Source organism: Pyrus communis, chromosome 16 (genome assembly GCF_963583255.1).
Source record: "Pyrus communis chromosome 16, drPyrComm1.1, whole genome shotgun sequence".
NCBI lineage: Eukaryota > Viridiplantae > Streptophyta > Magnoliopsida > Rosales > Rosaceae > Pyrus > Pyrus communis.
In genome coordinates, this window is record NC_084818.1 from 5,657,769 (window position 1) to 5,676,819 (window position 19,051).

Here is a 19,051-nt window from a genome sequence, read left to right on the forward strand (position 1 = left end):
TGGTTATGCCATTTGGGTTGACGAATGCACCAGCCGCCTTTATGGATTTGATGAACCGAGTATTCCAGCCTTACTTGGATAGATTTGTCATTGTCTTCATTGACGATATTCTGGTGTATTCTAAGTCGAAATCGGAGCATGTTCGACATCTTACTTTGGTGTTGAAAAGGTTGAGGGAACACCAGTTATATGCTAAGTTTAGCAAGTGCCAGTTCTGGTTAGACCAAGTTGCGTTCTTGGGGCACGTCATTTCTGCTCAGGGCATTTTGGTTGACCCTCAGAAGGTTGCAGCGGTAGAGAGTTGGGAGCAACCGAGAACCGTCACCGAGGTGAGAAGTTTCCTTGGTTTGGCAGGGTATTATCGGAGATTCGTTAAGGATTTTTCGGTGATTGCCTTACCACTGACGAGGTTAACGAGGAAGGATGTCAAATTTGAGTGGGATGATAAGTGTGAGCAGAGTTTCCAACGGTTGAAGCATTGGCTCACTCATGCACCTGTTTTGGCACTCCCAGACGATAGTGGTGATTTCGAGGTTTATAGCGATGCTTCCTTGAATGGTTTGGGATGTGTATTGATGCAGCATGGTAGGGTGATTGCTTATGCTTCGCGGCAGTTGAAACCTCATGAGAGGAATTACCCTACACATGATTTGGAGTTGGCTGCTATCATTTTTGCGTTAAAGTTGTGGAGGCACTATCTTTACGGAGAAAAGTGCAGGATCTTTACGGATCACAAGAGTCTCCAGTATCTCTTTACTCAGAAGGAACTCAATCTTCGTCAGCGGAGGTGGTTGGAGTTGCTCAGCGATTACGATTGCACGATTGATTATCATCCTGGTCGTGCGAACGTAGTGGCTGATGCACTTAGCAGGAAGTCACAGGGCCGTATTAATGCGTTGTACGCTAGTCGTGCTCCTCTTTTGGTGGACTTGCGTACTACGGGGGTAAGGCTAGAAGCCGAAGATCGAGATGTGGCATTACTTGCTAATTTCCAAGTTAGGCCGATACTTGTTGATCGGGTGCTTGAAGCCCAAGTAACTGATCAGGAGACTTAAGAACTTATTCAAGCTCGAGAGCAAGGAAGGAGGCGAGACCTCAGAGTTCGGGATTCGGATGGCATGTTGATGCTAGAAGGTAGAATGTTCGTGCCTAAGAGTGTGGAGTTGAAGAAAGAAATTCTCGATGAAGCACATATCTCGGCTTATGCCATGCACCCAGGAGCTACTAAAATGTATCATACCATACGACCATTTTACTATTGGCCGGGTATGAAGAGGGAGATAGCCGAGTATGTGAGCAGGTGTGCTGTTTGTCAGCAAGTTAAAGCAGAGAGGAAGAAGCCGTTTGGGTTGTTGCAGCCGCTTCCCGTTCCAGAGTGGAAATGGGAAAATATCACCATGGATTTTGTGTACAAGCTCCCGCGTAATCATAATGGCTTTGACGGCATTTGGGTGATCGTCGATCGACTCACTAAGTCGGCTCATTTTATTCCGGTGAGGGAGAAGTATTCTCTGAGCCGTTTAGCGGAGTTGTTCATTTCGAAGGTTGTGAAGTACCACGGTGTCCCAGTGAGTATTGTTTCGGATCGAGATCCACGATTCACATCGAAGTTTTGGGTAGCTTTCCAGGAAGCTTTAGGCACGAGATTACTTTATAGTACGGCATATCATCCACAGACCGACGGGCAGTCAGAGAGAACTATTCAGACTTTGGAGGATATGCTGCGAGCTTCGGTGTTGCAGTTTGGTGACGCTTGGCACCAACGGTTGGATTTGATGGAATTTGCTTACAACAACAGTTTTCATTCGAGCATTGGCATGGCGCCATTTGAGGCCTTGTATGGCAGAGCTTGTCGCACTCCGTTGTGTTGGTCAGAGGTTGGCGAGAGAGTTTTAGTGGGTCCAGAGATTGTCGAGGAGACTACTCAGAATGTTCAGGTGATTAAGTCTAACCTGAAAGCAGCTCAGGACAGGCAGAAGAGTCTAGCGGATCGGCGTGCTACGGACAGAACATATGAGGTCGGAGATTGGGTATTTCTGAAGCTTTCACCGTGGAGAGGTGTTGTGCGGTTCGGAAAGAAGGGGAAGTTGAGCCCCAGGTACATCGGACCATACATGGTCACCGAACGAGTTGGTGAGGTAGCTTACAGGTTGGAGTTGCCTCCGGAGTTGGCTAGAGTGCATAATGTTTTTCACGTGTCTATGCTCCGACACTATGTTGCTGATCCATCTCATGTGATACCTCCTCAACCGCTTGAGATTAATCCAGATTTGACGTACGATGAGGAACCGGTGACGATCATTGATTGGAAAGAGAAGGTTTTGAGGAATAAGACAGTGAATTTAGTGAAGGTTTTGTGGAGGAACCATTCAGCCGAAGAAGCTACGTGGGAGACAGAGAATCGGATGAGGGATTTGTATCCTCGGTTGTTCTTTGACCACTAGGGGTTGTTATTTGGTTGTTTGAATTTCGGGACGAAATTCTATTAAGGTAGGAAGGTTGTGACATCCCGTTCCGGAATTATCGAAAACGCGCGTGTGAAATTACTTTATTGCCCCTAGTTCGTTTTTGTCACGTTGTGGGTTGTTTGGTGTGTTGTGGCATGTGTTTGGAACCTCACACACTCCCACACACACACAGACACTGCCTTCTCTCTCTCCCTCTGTCTTCTCTCTCTTTCCCGAGCCCTCTATCCTTCTTCTTCTTCCTAAAAACGTACGGACCAACACACATACCCCTCAAACCGTGACAGATCGAGGAAACTAAGGACACCATTCAACTCGTGAGGTCGAGGCGAGCACAACCATACCATTTTCAGGTAGGAACCTCAACGTTTTCACGTCGAATTCACAAGCCCCGATTTATGTACTGTTCATGCAAAATTTATACGTTGAGTTTTTGGGATTTCTAAGCTCATAGGTAGCTTGGTGGTGTCCCAAGGAGCCTCGGAGTGCTTCGTTGGACGAAATTGGACGTCGGGATCGTCCTACTCGAAGTTGGCCGGTTTTGGTTGTTTGCACAGGTAAGATTTCGTAACTTTTAGCCTTTAAAAGTGGTCCAACGTGATTCTACTAGTTTAGGGCTTTCTTTTGGTCCAAGAATCATAGAAAATGGTTGAGAAACGAAGGAGATTAGTAAGTTTAAAGTTTTTCCCAGTTTCCGGCGACCGGAGTCCGGCGAGGGTAGGCCGGAGAAGAAAGGGGAATATTCCGTCAAGTTTGACGGAATATTCCTAACGGCAGTGACGGTATCCGGTTAGATTTGACGGAATATTCCGTCAGTTTAACGGAATATTCCTGACGGCGTCTGTTGACACCGTCAGTGTGCCTGGCACGTGGCCGCGCGTGGGGGGCGCGTAGGTCCGTGTCTGTGCTGGCGCGTGGGGGCGCGTGCGGGGTCCAAAAATTTTTCTAAAAATATGGTTGTGATCCTGAGGTTGTGTAGAGCACGTTGGTATATTCATTTGTCCATTTTGAGCAACGTATGAGAAGTTATTACGAGAAACGGGTTATGTGCTTTAAAGTTAACGTTTTTATAGTTGTTTCGCATTTAGGTGACACGTACCCAGAGGACGAGCGTGCACACGCGAGGCAAGGGGGCTACGACCCTTCTACATACCAGTGAGTGGGCTTTTGTTTTCCGTATATACCTATATACATTTATATTCCCAGAAATTGATTTAAAAAGGGTTATTTGCCTTATGCCATGCATGTTATTATTATCTTTTATGCATCATCACATTTATTAGTAGTGGCATGCATATACACATTTATATGTGGGTGCTGTGGAGGCATAGGTAAGTGCCAGGTAAGCGTTAATTAACGATTGCATTAATTAGTGGTTAGAGATGTTTAGAGAGCTCATAACCTGCACCCCCGGTGTTAGTGCTCCCGCCCAGAGTAGGGCACAGTCCTTCACGTGTTGTTCACCTCCCGCACCATACGCTCAGCTTGGATCCAAGCTAGGTGCATAGGCCTGTCGTACAGACCACAATAGGTGGTTCCGACTCGTAGGTGACCCGCGATTATTCGCACAGCCTTCACGTGATCGTAGCACTAGAGCGTATATATATGTTACACCCAGGCTTGTCGTACAGACCACTTTAGGTGGTTCCGACTCGTGGGCAGGTTTAGATATTGAGATTGAGATTTGAGCTCTAGATGCAGCCGTACAGGTCACGTTAGGTGACTCCGGCTGCCAGATTACATGATATTGATATGGTTATACCTGGGCACTTGCATATCACTTTGAGATTGTGGCATGGCATACCTTGAGCATGATTAGTATACCTTTGAGCATGTTTTGCATGTTTACACATACGTATATATGTTTATTTTCTGGGAAGTATACAGGTTTTACGGCGAGAGGTTAGAAAGTATTTTGTAAATGGTTTTAGAAAGAATTGTTTTTGCCCACTCACGCTTTTGTTTTGCGCCCCTCCAGGTTCTAGTTGCTTAGCCGTTGCGGTGGTTTCCTTGTGAGCTTTTCGGCGTTCTGACAGACACTCCACTTCGTATGGTCGCCTTCGGGCGTACTATTGTTGTCGTTTTATTGGACTGCTATAGACCTGCTCTGAATTTGTATCTCACTAACTAACACTCATTTTAGTACTTGTATGCTAGTTTTTAATTTATTCGTACTTTTATATTACTACTTATTAGCTTCCGCACGTGCACATGGCTACGTCACCTTTGTGTGACGGCCAGCACGCTCCGATCTCGGTCGGGGTGTGTCATAGTTGGGTTGTAAACTCTAAAAATTAATTTTTGAGTAAAAATCCGACTACGCGTTTAATAAGTGGGTTGGGTTGGGTTTAAGTATTATTAATGATAGTATCCGACCTACCTGAATATCAACAATTTTTAAACATACAATAGATAGACATATACATAAAATTTAATAGTTATTAAATACACTTGTTTATTTATACTTTAGTTAAATAATGAAATTCAAATATTAACAAATAGAGACTCAACAACACTAAATTAACATTATTTAAGTCTAATATGACATGCATTTTGGATTACTTGTCATTCACGGTCACTTTAAAAACAAGAAAAAAAAAGTAAATAATCTCAATGTGGGAAACCTACTTTTGAATAGTTTAAGTTGATTGGTTTGTCCATTTTTTTTTAAATGGAGATGGGTTTCAATAATGTCAATCCGAGCCAACCGAGCCTATTGGTTGGCCAACGGATTAAAATCAACCCGACCGACACACCTAATGCCCATCCCTACATAAAATAGTCTTTCACAACTTCTTTTTTTTTTTTTTTTTCCATCTCAATTAATGTTAATTTCTGCAAAAATTTTCTCAATTTAAAAAATCATTAATCAGCAAGTGCTCATTTACCACAGTGGTGAAAATGTGTTGAGCACTTGCATGACGACATGAGTTTAAACCTCGTTGGTAGCTAATCTAACATCTAATCCAACAAAATCTATCATTTGAAACAAATATATATATATATATATCATTAATCATTTTTATTTATCAACACTTTATTGCTATATTGCGAACATTGTATCAAAATTATTTTATCCCAATTGGAAAACAAAATACTTTTCGATTTGAGAATTCTTGTATATATAATATGAAAGAGGGCACCCAAATAAGTGATTGGTGTACTAATGCTCGAGTGCCAAATAATTTTGCAATATAAGCAATATTGATCGAGGGCATTGTTAAACCTTACTTGAGTTACAAATTTGCGGTTGTTTTTTTCTTTTTTTCTTTTTTTTTTGAGAAAACATACAATTTGGGAATAGTGTATAGTGGGTCTCGATAAAAATCTTGTCAGGGATTTCAACTCAGTTGAAGAAAAAAGAACGTGCCGCACAAGCAACTTAGAAGTCAACTGTTCCCAATAAGTACAATCAAAATTTTTTTTTTATCACAAAGTTAACTTTCATTATGATAAAAACTAGTACAAGGCCCAAAAAGGACCAGAAAAACAACTACAGGGAAAGTCAAAGCCACAAGCAAAATGAGAACAACAACCCAAGATACAACAAGAGGCTCACACAAGCTTATGCTCGAAGGCAGCATAAAATAGACAATAAAAAACTCTAATCTCTAGCATCAAAGACAATATTACCTCTACTGTCACATCCTCGGAAGAAGCCAAACTCCAAACCAAGAAAGTAGATAACATATCCAAATCCCCTTCACGAACCCCTACAAATATATACAAACAAAATATCATACGGGTAAAGAGTGAGGCTAAGGGGTATGTAAAATACCTAACACTTGGCCTCGAAGGGGATCCGACATGGGCATGTGGTGAGGGGAGGGGAAGTGAAAAAAGGTAGTAGATTTGGTATCCTAATCGGAGCCCACATATCTGAGTACATAGTGGGATATGGATGTAGTATCACAACTAAGGAGGAGGGAAGACAAAAAATTAAAAGACATAAAGCAATAAAAGTAGGCAAAAGATGTTGGATAAGGGGCATGAAGCCCACATTTGAGACAAGCTTAGGGGATAGTTGAGACCCAACTTAGGGAAAACTGAGATAAACTCAGGGAGAACCGGGAATAAAATACAATAAGGAGATTGGAAAGAGGAGATCAAGAGATGGATGTAAGGAGGGGGATAAAGCAAAGGAAGTGAGAGGGAAGGAAAAAGAAGAAAAAGGCAAATGAGGGAAGGAGATGGAAGAGAATACTGGAAAGAGGAGGAAGTAGCAGGTTGCCGACTACCTTGAGCAAGAGCAAAGGGTGGTGGCTGAAAGTTGAAGTCAGAGAAGAGGCTATGGGTTTGGGTTTCTAGAGAGAGAAATAAGGAGAGAGAGAGAGAGAGAAGTACAATCAATTTAAATCAAACTATTTGGCTTTGTCTTCCTGCAAGGTATCTGTGGTAGTGCCTGGTGGTTCCTTCAACCGAGCTTATTTGCGAATTAAACTCTGCACAAACATAGGCTTATTTGTAAGTTTTTAAAATGACTGAAAATGTTTTTGATGAAAATATTTTCAAATCAATTTTTAATAAAAATCTAAGTGAATTCTGAAAAATATTTGAAGTGCTTACTGTAAAAAAAAAACACATACCACATATCTGATGTTTTTTTTTCGTTCAAAAAACACTTAAAGTAAGCTAAAATTAATTTCACTAAAAGTATTTACAGTTAATTTAAAAGCATTTTTAAATATTCAAAAAACAACTATTGAGATAGGCAAAATAGGTCAAGGCTAGGTTGAGTGCACGTAAGTGGATAATATTAATATCCTAGCAATAACATTAATATCCTAGCAAATAGATAGAGCATAGAAAATCCGATGTCTTTGACAATTGACACCCAAAAAGTGGTGCAAGTGGAGCATCAATGCCTCATTCTGTTTTATTTTATTTGTTGGTAACCACTTTGTCTTGTACTGGTCAAGGCATTTTTTTTCCGACAAATTTGTAGCTTTGTTTATCTTTGTTTTGGTTGGGAACTAAATTAGTGGTTAAATCATACACCCAATGACCAAATCACAATTAATTACTACCGTATTTGGAAACGAATTTTTAAAATTTAGAATGTTTACCGTAGCTAATGATGTGGTGCAACCACAGCCTTAGATTATATGCATTTAATTATCCTCTAAATACTTCAAACTGAAACAGATTAGCCTTTTAATTTTAATTATTTACTAGCCATTTATCTACCAATTAGCATGAACCTTGCTTGGCTCATTGTCAATGAGTATATTGGAAGGAGTTGAAGAGCTCATTTGGGACTACCTCTATAAACAACAATTATGTTCAAATTTGCTTTCAAGAAGTGTTGTTATTAAAAATCCAAGTGACTCCCAATGACCCAGGTGCTTAAAAAAAAGTGCTTTCACGACGCAAAAATTTCTTTAGTTGTTTCACTAAACGCAATCAGAAGTGCTTTTGGTTACTAAAAAACACTTCGTCATATCATAAACAATTTTAGATAGTTCGAGTAGCCTTTGTTTAAGTAAAGTAGTTGTTATCTTCATTTGATCAGAGGGAGTCTTAGGTTTCTACCGTAATTTGAGTGAATGTGATACTTATTTATAAGAATTAGGTCATCTGAGTTTGATACCTATAACACTACTACGCAAGTGTGAGTTCAATATATGTGCGATTCATACCTTAGAACCCACTACTTTATAAGTATCACCTACAAAATTTTCGATCCATTGTAAAAGTGTGATTCCTACACGAGCTCGGTATATTAGCATAACACTCACGTTTTTAGTCCTACTATAAAAATCGCTTGACTCATATGTATGCATAGATGACATATATTTGCGATGAGTTCAAGTCCCCTGGTCAAAAGTAAAGTGAATAGGAAGAAATTTTTCATTGTGACTGGAACACAAAGTGTACACCATGTGTTTTTATATAAGTAGGGGAAATTTTATTTTTTAAGTTTTTAAGTTTTTAACACACATATCCCATAATTTGTACAATGACACGTGATGTATCCCTACGTGAACCGGTTACATTGAAAAATTTATCGCAAATAGGGGTCAATGTGTAAATTTGTAGGCAACAAAGGGCGAGAAAAGCCGCGTAAAATCGAGTAGTTGAAGTTGAACGATACAAAGTGTGTCCAGCGCGGATATTTTTATTCCTATTTATTATTTTACAACGCCTTTAAAATCTCTCATTGGATTTGGAGGGGTCTCTCTCTCTCTCTCTATAATTTCATCATCGTCGTCTTCTCCACTACGCTGCATCCGCTCCCTGCAAAAAGCGCTCGCCATTCGCCATCCGCTTGCCATCACACTCCTTCTGTACGGAAAAGGACCCATTTGCCCTCCTCACCCATTTCGTTTTCAAAATCTTTTCTGTTTTATTCTACCCTTTTTAATTTTCGAGATTTTGGAGCTTCACTCAGTCAGCCTTAAAGCTTCAAAGGGTACGCTTTTCTGACTCTGGAGAATTTTTATTGACTTCATTTCGTAATCTATGCTGCCAGATCTCCATTAATTTGTTCTTGCATGTGGGTGCTTTGAAGGTTGGATCAGAGAAAAAATCTTAAGAAAAAATGAGTAATATTTTTTTAAAATTTAGCTGTTTATGTTCTAAAAGTTTTAGATCGGTTTCTGAGAAAGCTGGAAAAGAGATTTGGGATTTTGGGTTTTCTGTCGATTTGTTGATAAAGTTGCCCAATTCTGTAACTTTACTGTTTTCCCTTATCTGGGTCAATGAATCTCCGTACTTTTACACACATAATTTAAAGTCCTTTTCTTTCTTCTACTTTCTCGGGAAACAAACAGAGCTCGTTTGATCCTGAATTTTGTTTTGTTAAATTGTTCATTGCAGGTGGAAGGTTGAGAGGGGGTGATCTTGGTAAAAAGAGAAGAATCAGATCTAGAAGGAGATAGAATTATGTCTTTCATTGGCACCCAGCAGAAATGCAAGGCTTGTGAAAAGACAGTTTACCCAGTGGAGGAGCTATCTGCTGATGGGATTTCCTACCACAAGTCTTGCTTCAAATGCACCCACTGCAAAGGGACTTTGAAGGTACTCAACCAACCATCAATTCGGCCTCGTTTCATGCTTTCTTGGCGATTTTCGATCCATTTTGTGTGGAAGTGGAACTTAGATGCATCATTTTCATTTGATTCAAAGCAAATTATAAAGATTATCGTTTTATCGATACTTCTGACCAAATTATTTAGTATCATGGCAATGGGTGTAATGACATAAATATTGGTTAATAATCGAAAATCTTGCGTAGGAACACACATTTTACTTGCAACCTTATTCGAATATCAAATTTTGAAGATTGTTAATAGTTAATACAATACAATGGGAAAAGAAATATTTAAATTTGTGTCCCAAACCCTTGCATATGAATGTACATTTGAATTTATTGACATATGAACGTATATGTTTGAAAGAGGACTCGAATAGTGAGATTTGTTTGTGCCATTGATCTGAATTCTGTTCAATTTAAGATATGTAACATATGGATTTGTTTATGGAAGTTTCTTCTTGTTTCTAATGTTTTGTAATATTTTGTCTTTAAAGCTGAGCAATTATTCCTCAATGGAAGGTGTTCTGTACTGTAAGCCTCACTTTGAGCAACTTTTCAAGGAGACTGGCAATTTCAACAAGAACTTTCAGTCACGTATGTCTTTCTCTTTTTCCTGATGAAACCGTCTTTGATGTCTCTGCATGGTTTGTTGTTTACTGTTTTAATCTTCTATAAATTTAATTTGCAACAGCTGCAAAGTCAGCTGAGAAGTTAACTCCAGAGCTGGTAAACTTCTCTACATCGCTGTTATAAACTCTGTTTGTTAGTAACAGAATATTCTTATACTATCAGATGGCGGCAACACTGATTCTCAAATGTTTGTGTTTGGTTCAGACTAGGTCACCTAGCAAAGCTGCTAGCATGTTTTCTGGAACACAAGACAAATGTGCTACTTGTGGTAAAACCGCTTATCCACTGGAGAAGGTAGGATCCCAAGATATGTCTTTTGTTGATAATTTTTCTTTCGACTATTCTATTTTTGCTTTCCCGTTTTTGTCCCAAACAAAAATGAATTGGTTGGAACCCTCTTCAATAATTATTGGAAGAAAATGAACTTTTTTCTTATATAACTCACAAAAATATGAAAAAAAACCCCATGAAACTAATTTGAGTGTATTGAACCAAAATTTTGCAGGTGACTGTGGAGAGCCAGGCCTATCACAAGTCGTGTTTCAAGTGTTCTCACGGCGGCTGTCCTATTACTCCCTCAAACTACGCAGCTTTGGAGGGCATTCTATACTGCAAGCACCATTTCTCCCAGCTTTTCAAGGAGAAGGGGAGCTACAACCATCTTATTAAGTCTGCATCAATTAAGCGCACAGCAGCAGCGGCGGCGGCAGCAACAGCAGCAGTAGCCTCCATTCCAGAAGCATAAATTCTGTGTTTAAATGTTCAATTACGTGGCTTTCGTTTGTTTAAGAGTGATGTATTCCTCTTCAACCTCATGCTTTTCCATGGCGGAGTGAGCAGACTTGGTACTTCTCTATTTTATTTGGCTCATCAATCTTGGGCACATTGTTGTGTTTTGCTTCCTGTATGTGATTCTTGGTCCGGCGGTTGTAAAAAGACCTTCAGGGCTTTGTTTGCAGTGAGTTCATGTTGTCACCATTTTTCTCGGCATTTGGCAAATACATGAAAGAGTCTATTATCTTCGTTTCATTTTCCTGCTTCCCTCACACACGAAATTTTTTCAGTGTGACGGTCATGTGGTGTTACAATTCCACCATATCTAATGTATAAGTAGATTGCACATTTTTATTATAACATGGGGAATGATAATACCATATGATGGCTGTGCGTACGGTAAGAGTCAAGAATTTTTCTGCGCGCTCTTACCATCTGCGCTCACCCCGTTCCTTCATCTGCTGAAAAATATTGTAATGGGCTTTTCTTGCCCCGTTCCTTAACTTGTCTTATGTTCCTTCACGTACCATTCAGACGGAGGGCTCGTTTGGAAATGTATTTATAAAAAACACAAGCTCAGAAGCAGTTGAAATACATCAAAAACACAACCTTCGAAATATTAGACATTCCGGCAGATATTTCATCCTCGCCTCCTCAGAACTGGTAGGAAAATAGGCAGTTATACAACGTAGAGTCTGAGATGCAAAGTACCAAATTGTGAAACTCTGAATGGTTTTGTTTTTCATTGATTCAATAGAAGAAATGTTAATAACAGACTTAATCTGTGGAGACCAATTCTACAACCCTTTTGCTGAAAGAAAAAAAAAATGATGAAATGATACTGATTTTCCTCCGTAATACTAGTCACTTATTAAGTTTCCTACTTTTCTCGACTTATCCTGCATTGTTTGCTGATACAAATGGAAGCCATGCACGTACTCAGGCTTCCAGGGGTAAAATAAAATTTGGAGAGGCAAGATCCCGGCACCAACTGCTCGCATGTACCCCCCAACTATGCCTCCAGGACGGCCACTGCTGTTCTCGCAGTACAAAATACAAAACGTAGGACATTTCACTTGATGCTTTCCCGGAACTATGATTTACTTCGTTTCTTGGCTTCGCTGTATAGGATCACTCCAAAGACTGTAAGAGTGTAACCCATCATTCCAGTCACGGAAACTGGATTTCTAAAAATTAATATCGAGACCACCACAGCTACAGCTCCTTTAGCATTCCCTAGAACCTGGATAACCAAACGTTCCGTTAGTTACTTGCTACAGCTCCTTTCACATTAAAGGAAACAACGATGTAATTTAGAAAAATACGGTAAACACCAGATTTTATCATGATCATTTTGTTTTTTCAACACGTCAAACAAAAACACTAGCCAACATAGCCAAGCGAACATATGAATGGACATCCTCTTGTCCTACTAGTGCCTTCAATCTAACGCATCCGGTCCTAGATTATAAATTCTGCCATGGTATAATGTTCACAGCCCCATATAACTGGCTATTTTCCAGCAGGTGCCATCCTTCAACACGCACCAATAAACCATTATTTCTCAACCCCATAAACATAACTAGTCCCTATAAGATTAAGATGACTCATCCTATACGCAACAAAATCCAATTAGTTTCACCAACTTAAACCCTGAAGACAGAACTCCCTGCAACTTCAGTACTGCCCAAACTGTAACTGTTATTCATGAAATCTTCTAAATGCTAGAGCATAACAAGTGTTAACAGCATTTAAAATACATTTTGATTAACAATTAAAAAGATGCTACATCAAGAAGGGAGACAAACCTGAAGAGTTAGAGCACTGGTGTGCTTTGTGACCAAAAAGTTGGTCAGATTTACAAAATATGCCAATGTCGAATTGAATAGTAGGTACCATATGATCTTGACATCATCTCTTGCAAGAGCTAGTGTTATACCGACAACATTTTCTTCCATGATAAGTGTTGCGGGAAGTAAGAAAACAACAGCTATTGGAGCCATATACAGAAGGAGGTTCATAGAATTCAGCTTCTCCCTGGAATATAAAGACAAGTCATTCAGTACCCATTCAACCATAAGAGAATGATAGAGCAAACACCTAAGGATTCCTTACCCTTCAGAAGAAAGCAAAATCCCTTGTAGCACTGATTTAAGCGCCCTGGCAGCGGTTGCTGCTATGCATATTAAGAAACCAAATAAATGGAAACTTGGTTCACCCTGCGGCCATGTAAAAAGAACAAATTATGAGATGCATCATATTAAGAAACCAAATAAATGGAAACTTGGTTCACCCTGCAGCCATGTAAAAAGAACAAACTATGAGATGCATTGCTCCGGTCAAATTGAAGGCTCCACATACGTTTGCACAATCTCACAACTTTAATGGCTATATTAACTAGGGAAATTGGAAAAAGCCACCCACTTTCATGCACCCAAAGTACTTTTTATTCACCCCGATTCGGTTAAATCTTGAACTAAGCTCATCTTAACAGAAATATATCAGATCTCAGGTAGATACTAAAACCTCAGGTCCAAAAATTCATCCTTCCTTTTGGTTTTGATAGATCTTCTCACAATAGTTTTTCTCTGAACTATGGACAGTTAAAACCAATTGGAGTTATAAACAACCGAATTGGCAAAAAATGCCTCCAATCCATCCCAACCCATATCCCACAATTCAGACTAGTCTAAGCAAAGTTGCTCAATTCCATCCAAAGCAGCTCATACCAAAGTAAACCCATTTCCAGAATTCACAGCAATTCTCAATAAAACACATGAATTTGCATTAAACAAAGCAAAAATTAACAGAAAAGGAAGAGGGCTCATACCCCACTTGCAATGACGACTCCTGTAACAACAGGAACGAGGGTGAGATACGTGAGCCAAGCCTCCTTTTTGAGAGTCATTAAGTAGGCGAAAACCGCAGTGAAGAACGGCGTGGTGGCGCCAATAGCCTGGTTAAACGACACCGGCAAATACCGCAGCGAAATGTTCCCAAACACGACGGAGACGCAAAACACCAGGCTGAGCGCCATGATCTTCAGGAATTGGACCCGGGATCGAATGGTCTGCATCGGAACCATCTTCATCCAAGCAATTGCGACGTAGCTGAGCAGAGAGCAAGCCGTCATGTGGCACATGGTGAGGAAGATCGGGTACTTGAAGCCATAGTTGCTGAGCAAGTACTTGTTCAGCAGCAAAACCCCAATGTTGGATGAGTACCAGGCGGTGACGAGCCCGATCGTGAACAAGCGGCTCTTCCCCTTCATCTTCCGAGGCGGGTCTCGATCGGACGGCTGAGATTTGGGGAAAAACCCAGAATGCGTTAAATTCAGGTGGGGGTGGGATCTGCTAGGGCTGGGGCATTGGTGAAAACCCAGGTGCAGAATGAAGAATTGGGTTATGTAGAAACATGGGTCGGCCTCCCATGGATCTGAGAATCTAGGTCCATCGAAAAGACTGCCAATTTATTGAGGAAATTGAAAACGAAAAACAGCAGGAAAAATTGGGGAATCTGAGATGCCGACGGAGAAAGGGAGAGGAGGGAGGTGGGGGAGTTGGGTCTGCGTTGGAATTTAGAGAGAGGCTGCGTCGTTGGGTCAGAGTTTTGAGGACGACCGACGAGGAATGTGCTTCTTCTGCAAATAGGGGAGGGGATTACACAGAGAGAGAGAGAGAGAGGGGAGAGAGTTTTAAAGCAGAGAGAGAGGTAAACGCGTACGCGAGAATTCACTTCGTTTATTCTTTTCTCCTTTATTTGTCAGTAGTTTAATTAGTTTTTTTTTTTGTTTTTAATTTTTAATTAGTTTTTTTGTTTTTAATTTTTAATTAGTTTTTTTTGTTTTTAATTTTTCTATTTTTCTTTTGCTGTGAACTGAAAGGAAAGTGGACTTTGACTATATTCAGTTTTTAAAATTAATTGTATGAACTTAATTTTGAATGGTAACTTATTAATGAATTGAATAATAAAACAATACTTTTCTTCATTTTCTCCCAAAGTATTTTGACTTTTTTAAAAAATATGACGAATCTATAAAATATTTTTTCGAAGAGTTGTGAACTCACTCATATTAGTATTCAGAATCAAATTAATTATAATTATTTATTTTCATCGCATTTATGTGCTTCAGACATGATGTTTTTACCAATTATCTTAAACGAATATCTTTATTTTTTTAAGAGAAAGTCAGTAATCTTCTTTTTTGTCCAATCGAATAAAGAAATTAGAAAGCAAATAAAGAAATTTCATATTTAAGATTTATTATTATTGTTTTAAAGAGAAGGAAAAGATGTGTATGGGAACTACGTATACGACTTGGAAGTGTCTGCCGTAATAGCCGGTCCGTATAAATGGGGAAATTCTCAACGGCCGACGCACTTATTTTATTTTATTTTCTTTTGATTGGTTGAATACAAAATTAAAAGATTATGTTAGGCCACATCGCAACATCAAAATTCCAGTCCAATTTTTTTTTTAAATACTTGTTCGAATCTGGCCAGCATTTTTATTCTTTTCGAGCTGTTAGAGAATTGGATCATCATTCATGCAAACGACTAAGTAGCAGAAGATTATTATTTTAATTAGTGGTTGGGTACCCTTCAAATCTACTTGACTTGATCATTAATCAGATGCCTCTTCTTGTTTCTATTTCTCTTTGGCATTTTAGTCAAAATTGTAATCGAGGTTGATACAACTCTCCATTTTGATCTCTAACATTTGAAATCTATAAAAGTGGTCTCTAAGCTTGTTCACTATTAATTATATTGGATATTCCGTTAAAAATATTTGTTAAATAAGAACTAAAATGACAAAATACTATTAATTTCATAAACAATGAACCAAAATAATTTCACAAAAATTAAGAGTAGTTTTGTCAATTTGGTCTTATTTAACGAAGATTTTTTATAAAATAATTAAAATGATTGACAATGAACAAATTCAAAGACAAAATATTTGATGAAAATTACTTGCTTGCTTTAATGATTACATTTATCACTTGTATTAATGATGTGTGTACCTTCCTTCCTTTTTTACTTTGAAATTGCTTTGGTGGAATGCATGTACCAAAAATGGGAGCTATAAATTTTTGGTGGGGCACTGTATTGTTGTGTATTTGCAATTTTGCACACTGTGTAAATGGTTCTTGTTGTTTCTTCGGTTTATCGATCACATATCTCACATAAGTTGAACCGAAATTCACCCACATAAAAAAGATTTAGCCTTTAATGTAGTCAGTAAAGGTAGTATATACAAGCGCCATGAAGATAGCGGCAAAGAGAGTCAGTGGCAGCCTCGTAAATAAAGTGAAATTTGATTATAAAGACTATTCATTTGCACAGTGCAATTGAAAAGCCTTCTTTAGACTAATGTAATGCGTAACAATACTCATAAATCTTTAATAATAAAGAAAAATAATGAAAAGGGTTTGAAAACTTTGAGTTTTAACGATAAATACAAAATAAAAGGTAAATTGAATAGTACCAGGATTGACTTTTTAGTGTAAAAACGTGTTTTTTTGTTAAAATGAACAATATCAGAAACTTTTTGTTAAAATTATCATAATAATAATGTGAGAATATTGTATTTAAAACCACGATACGTGACATGTAATGTTTCGCTTATCAGTTGATCATAATAGTTAATGTAATAAGCAAATTTCATCTCCGCCAAATAAGCAGTTTAAAAGCGCCTCTAAAGGTAATTAATGTAGCATTAGTTAACCTTTAGCTTTAAGTAAACTGAGAAGAGAGTCCTAACCTTATCATCTGCCCATGAATAAGAGACCGGTTGGCCTTCAGCTACCTTTTCAAAACGTTCACTACTAGCGGCTGCTTCTGCTGCAGCTGCATTTGCTTTCGACTCAACGATCCGAAGGCTTCTGCCTCCGAAACTTGTGATCGATAGCGAAGAACTGCTCGTAATCGCATATCGTCTTGAAGAACAGAGGAGCACTGATTTACTCCACGGCTTTGCACCACCTGCAAAAATTCCCAGAAATGTCAAAAGCCTTCCCCAAATTCACAAATTTATGCCACTCTGTTTGGAATCCGAGAAAGTGCTGGGAAAATACAAGAGATAATCCAAAACCACGATCTGGGTTCTGATCAGATTACCAAATCACACAACACGTCTTAAGTTCTCAGTGACTCTTGCTCTACTTTTCTTCCCTTTTTCTCTCAACATTTTCTCAGCAACCAAACAGTAGAATCCAGAATCCATTTGTTCAAGCCCCAAGAATTTTAAAAACAAATTTGGGCAGCTAATTAAGAAGGGGGGGGGGGATTAATTAAGAGATCGAAACATACAATTACAGCCGACGGGAACAAGAGGAGCTGAAGCAGTCAAAGCAGTCTGTGCCATCGAAGAAGTTCAAAAAAATACCCCAAACTCCGATGAGTGCTGTTTGTTTGGGTGTAAAAAAATTTAGAAAAAACAGATTAATCAAGTCGTTTTAATCTGTTGATTTGAGCAAGTTATTGTGCATCCAAACATGGCTGGCTACCTGCAACTGCGAAGCTGCAACCAGAGTTGTTGGGGTTGAAGCTAAAACGAAAGCTAAACATGGCTTTGACAAGCAAAGTTCAGATAGCCGAGAAAGGAGTATATTCTGCTTCCGATTTACCATTGGTCTGGATGTAAAAGGGAATATCCGTAATAATATCATACAGTCCAATCCGGACCTTCCGTGTAGGAATTAGTCCAGGTTCACTAATTTGTCTGGATTTTGAGGGAAAGAGATGGTCAATGACACCTTCATCTTGTAAACTAAAACATCACATAGGTCGACATCATCCTTACCGTGGAGCTCAAAATATCTTTAAATGGAATTTTTTTAGGCGAAACGATAGCTGTTATGTTTACAATTATCGATTGAGTGTCCAACTAAATCATCGTGAGGCTTAGCTCACTATTTCATATTCTTAATGTATATAATATTGTTTGTTCAAAAAGAAAAATATGATCAACATATTTTGTCTACTAATAAGGAGTGAAAGTCATTTACAAATAATTTGATCACCATCACATCATTACACACGCAGAGGCGGATGCACACCGGAACCTAAGTGGTCCCAAAACCATTTAAAGTTCAGAAAATATAAATGTGAAGGTCTAACGAGGATCCTCCGAAGGTTTTGTATGGGTCCCTTTGTAGCTTATACCTATTAATTGTTTGATGTAATATATGTTAGGCGTATCTTGACAGGTTGCGTGGACAACACTCAACAAATTCTCTCGATATCACTCATTTGACGAAATGCCTCAATGAATAAACTGATTTTTTTTTTTTGCGCTCTTCACACTGATTCTATCTAAAAAACTTGGACTTTTAACACAGACCACTCAATATTCGAATCCTAAATCTGCCACTAAATACACGCGTCAAATGCTAGCATATTCCAAGGTTTTATACTGGAGAAGAAGTTGGATAAAGAGTTGAGACGATGAGTTGGGAAAATATAATTTATGTAGAAACTAGAATTCATCTGTATTTTTTCTTTTCTATCTTTTTAACTCTAGTCTTGACTAGTATTTTTTAAGGAAAACTAATGAAAAATGCTTGAAAACTTTGAGTTTTAATGATAAGGACAAAATAAAAGATAAAGTGAATAGTACTTTTTAGTTTAAAAATATGGTTTTTCGTTAAAATGAACAGTATTGTGGGTTTTTTCGTTAAAACTTCCTATTTTTTATTGTTTAAGTAAAAATTAGTTTGGTCAATTAAGCAAATTAATTAAGTATTAGCAGCCGATCTTAAGAAAAGCCCGAAGAGGTTAAGGAAGAGATTGCCATAAATTTCGGCCATGTGAAGGAATAAGGCGTCATGCAAGGACAAAGCAATATTTATATAATTCTAGTGATTTGGAAATAATATTATTATCTGCTGCACTTGCACGATCCAAAGTCCAGGTGTATGTGCTGCCAAACTTACGGATATTCAAAGGGATGTGGGGATGTGTTATACGCATATTTTTTTTATTTTTTACATATTTTTTTAATTTATTGTCATCAAATCGAAAAAATTAAAGAAGATATAAGAACAGAAAATAACAAGGAGTGCATGAGAATTAAAAAATGATATGTGAATATCACACCCCTATTCCTAATCGGTAATCCCTCCCTGGTCCCAGCCACTTCATTCGTC

At 38.6% G+C, this 19,051-nt stretch overlaps 2 protein-coding genes across 3 annotated transcripts; one reads left to right on the plus strand and one right to left on the minus strand.

Annotated features, from left to right (window-relative positions):
* The first annotated feature begins 8,738 nt into the window (after nt 1–8,738).
* LOC137720788 (LIM domain-containing protein WLIM2b) lies at nt 8,739–11,160 on the plus strand. Its single transcript, XM_068459898.1, has 6 exons — nt 8,739–8,877; nt 9,285–9,485; nt 9,996–10,095; nt 10,193–10,227; nt 10,336–10,425; nt 10,637–11,160. Exons 2-6 carry the CDS (start codon nt 9,351–9,353, stop codon nt 10,874–10,876), a joined length of 600 nt encoding a protein of 199 aa, XP_068315999.1. The 5' UTR covers nt 8,739–8,877; nt 9,285–9,350; the 3' UTR covers nt 10,877–11,160.
* A 460-nt stretch (nt 11,161–11,620) lies between these two features.
* LOC137720443 (probable sugar phosphate/phosphate translocator At3g11320) lies at nt 11,621–17,544 on the minus strand. 2 transcript variants are annotated; one of them, XM_068459513.1, is made up of 6 exons: nt 17,214–17,544; nt 16,666–16,886; nt 13,736–14,203; nt 13,021–13,124; nt 12,714–12,942; nt 11,621–12,148 (listed from the first exon to the last, which is right to left on the minus strand). In XM_068459513.1, the coding sequence occupies exons 1-6, from the start codon at nt 17,266–17,268 to the stop codon at nt 11,999–12,001; spliced, it is 1,227 nt and encodes a 408-aa protein (XP_068315614.1). In that variant the 5' UTR covers nt 17,269–17,544; the 3' UTR covers nt 11,621–11,998. The 2 variants fall into 2 exon arrangements, with proteins under 2 accessions (XP_068315614.1, XP_068315615.1); XM_068459514.1 differs by lacking the exon at nt 17,214–17,544 and adding an exon at nt 17,022–17,188 and having other exon boundaries at nt 13,736–14,545.
* Between the last annotated feature and the right edge of the window lie 1,507 nt (nt 17,545–19,051).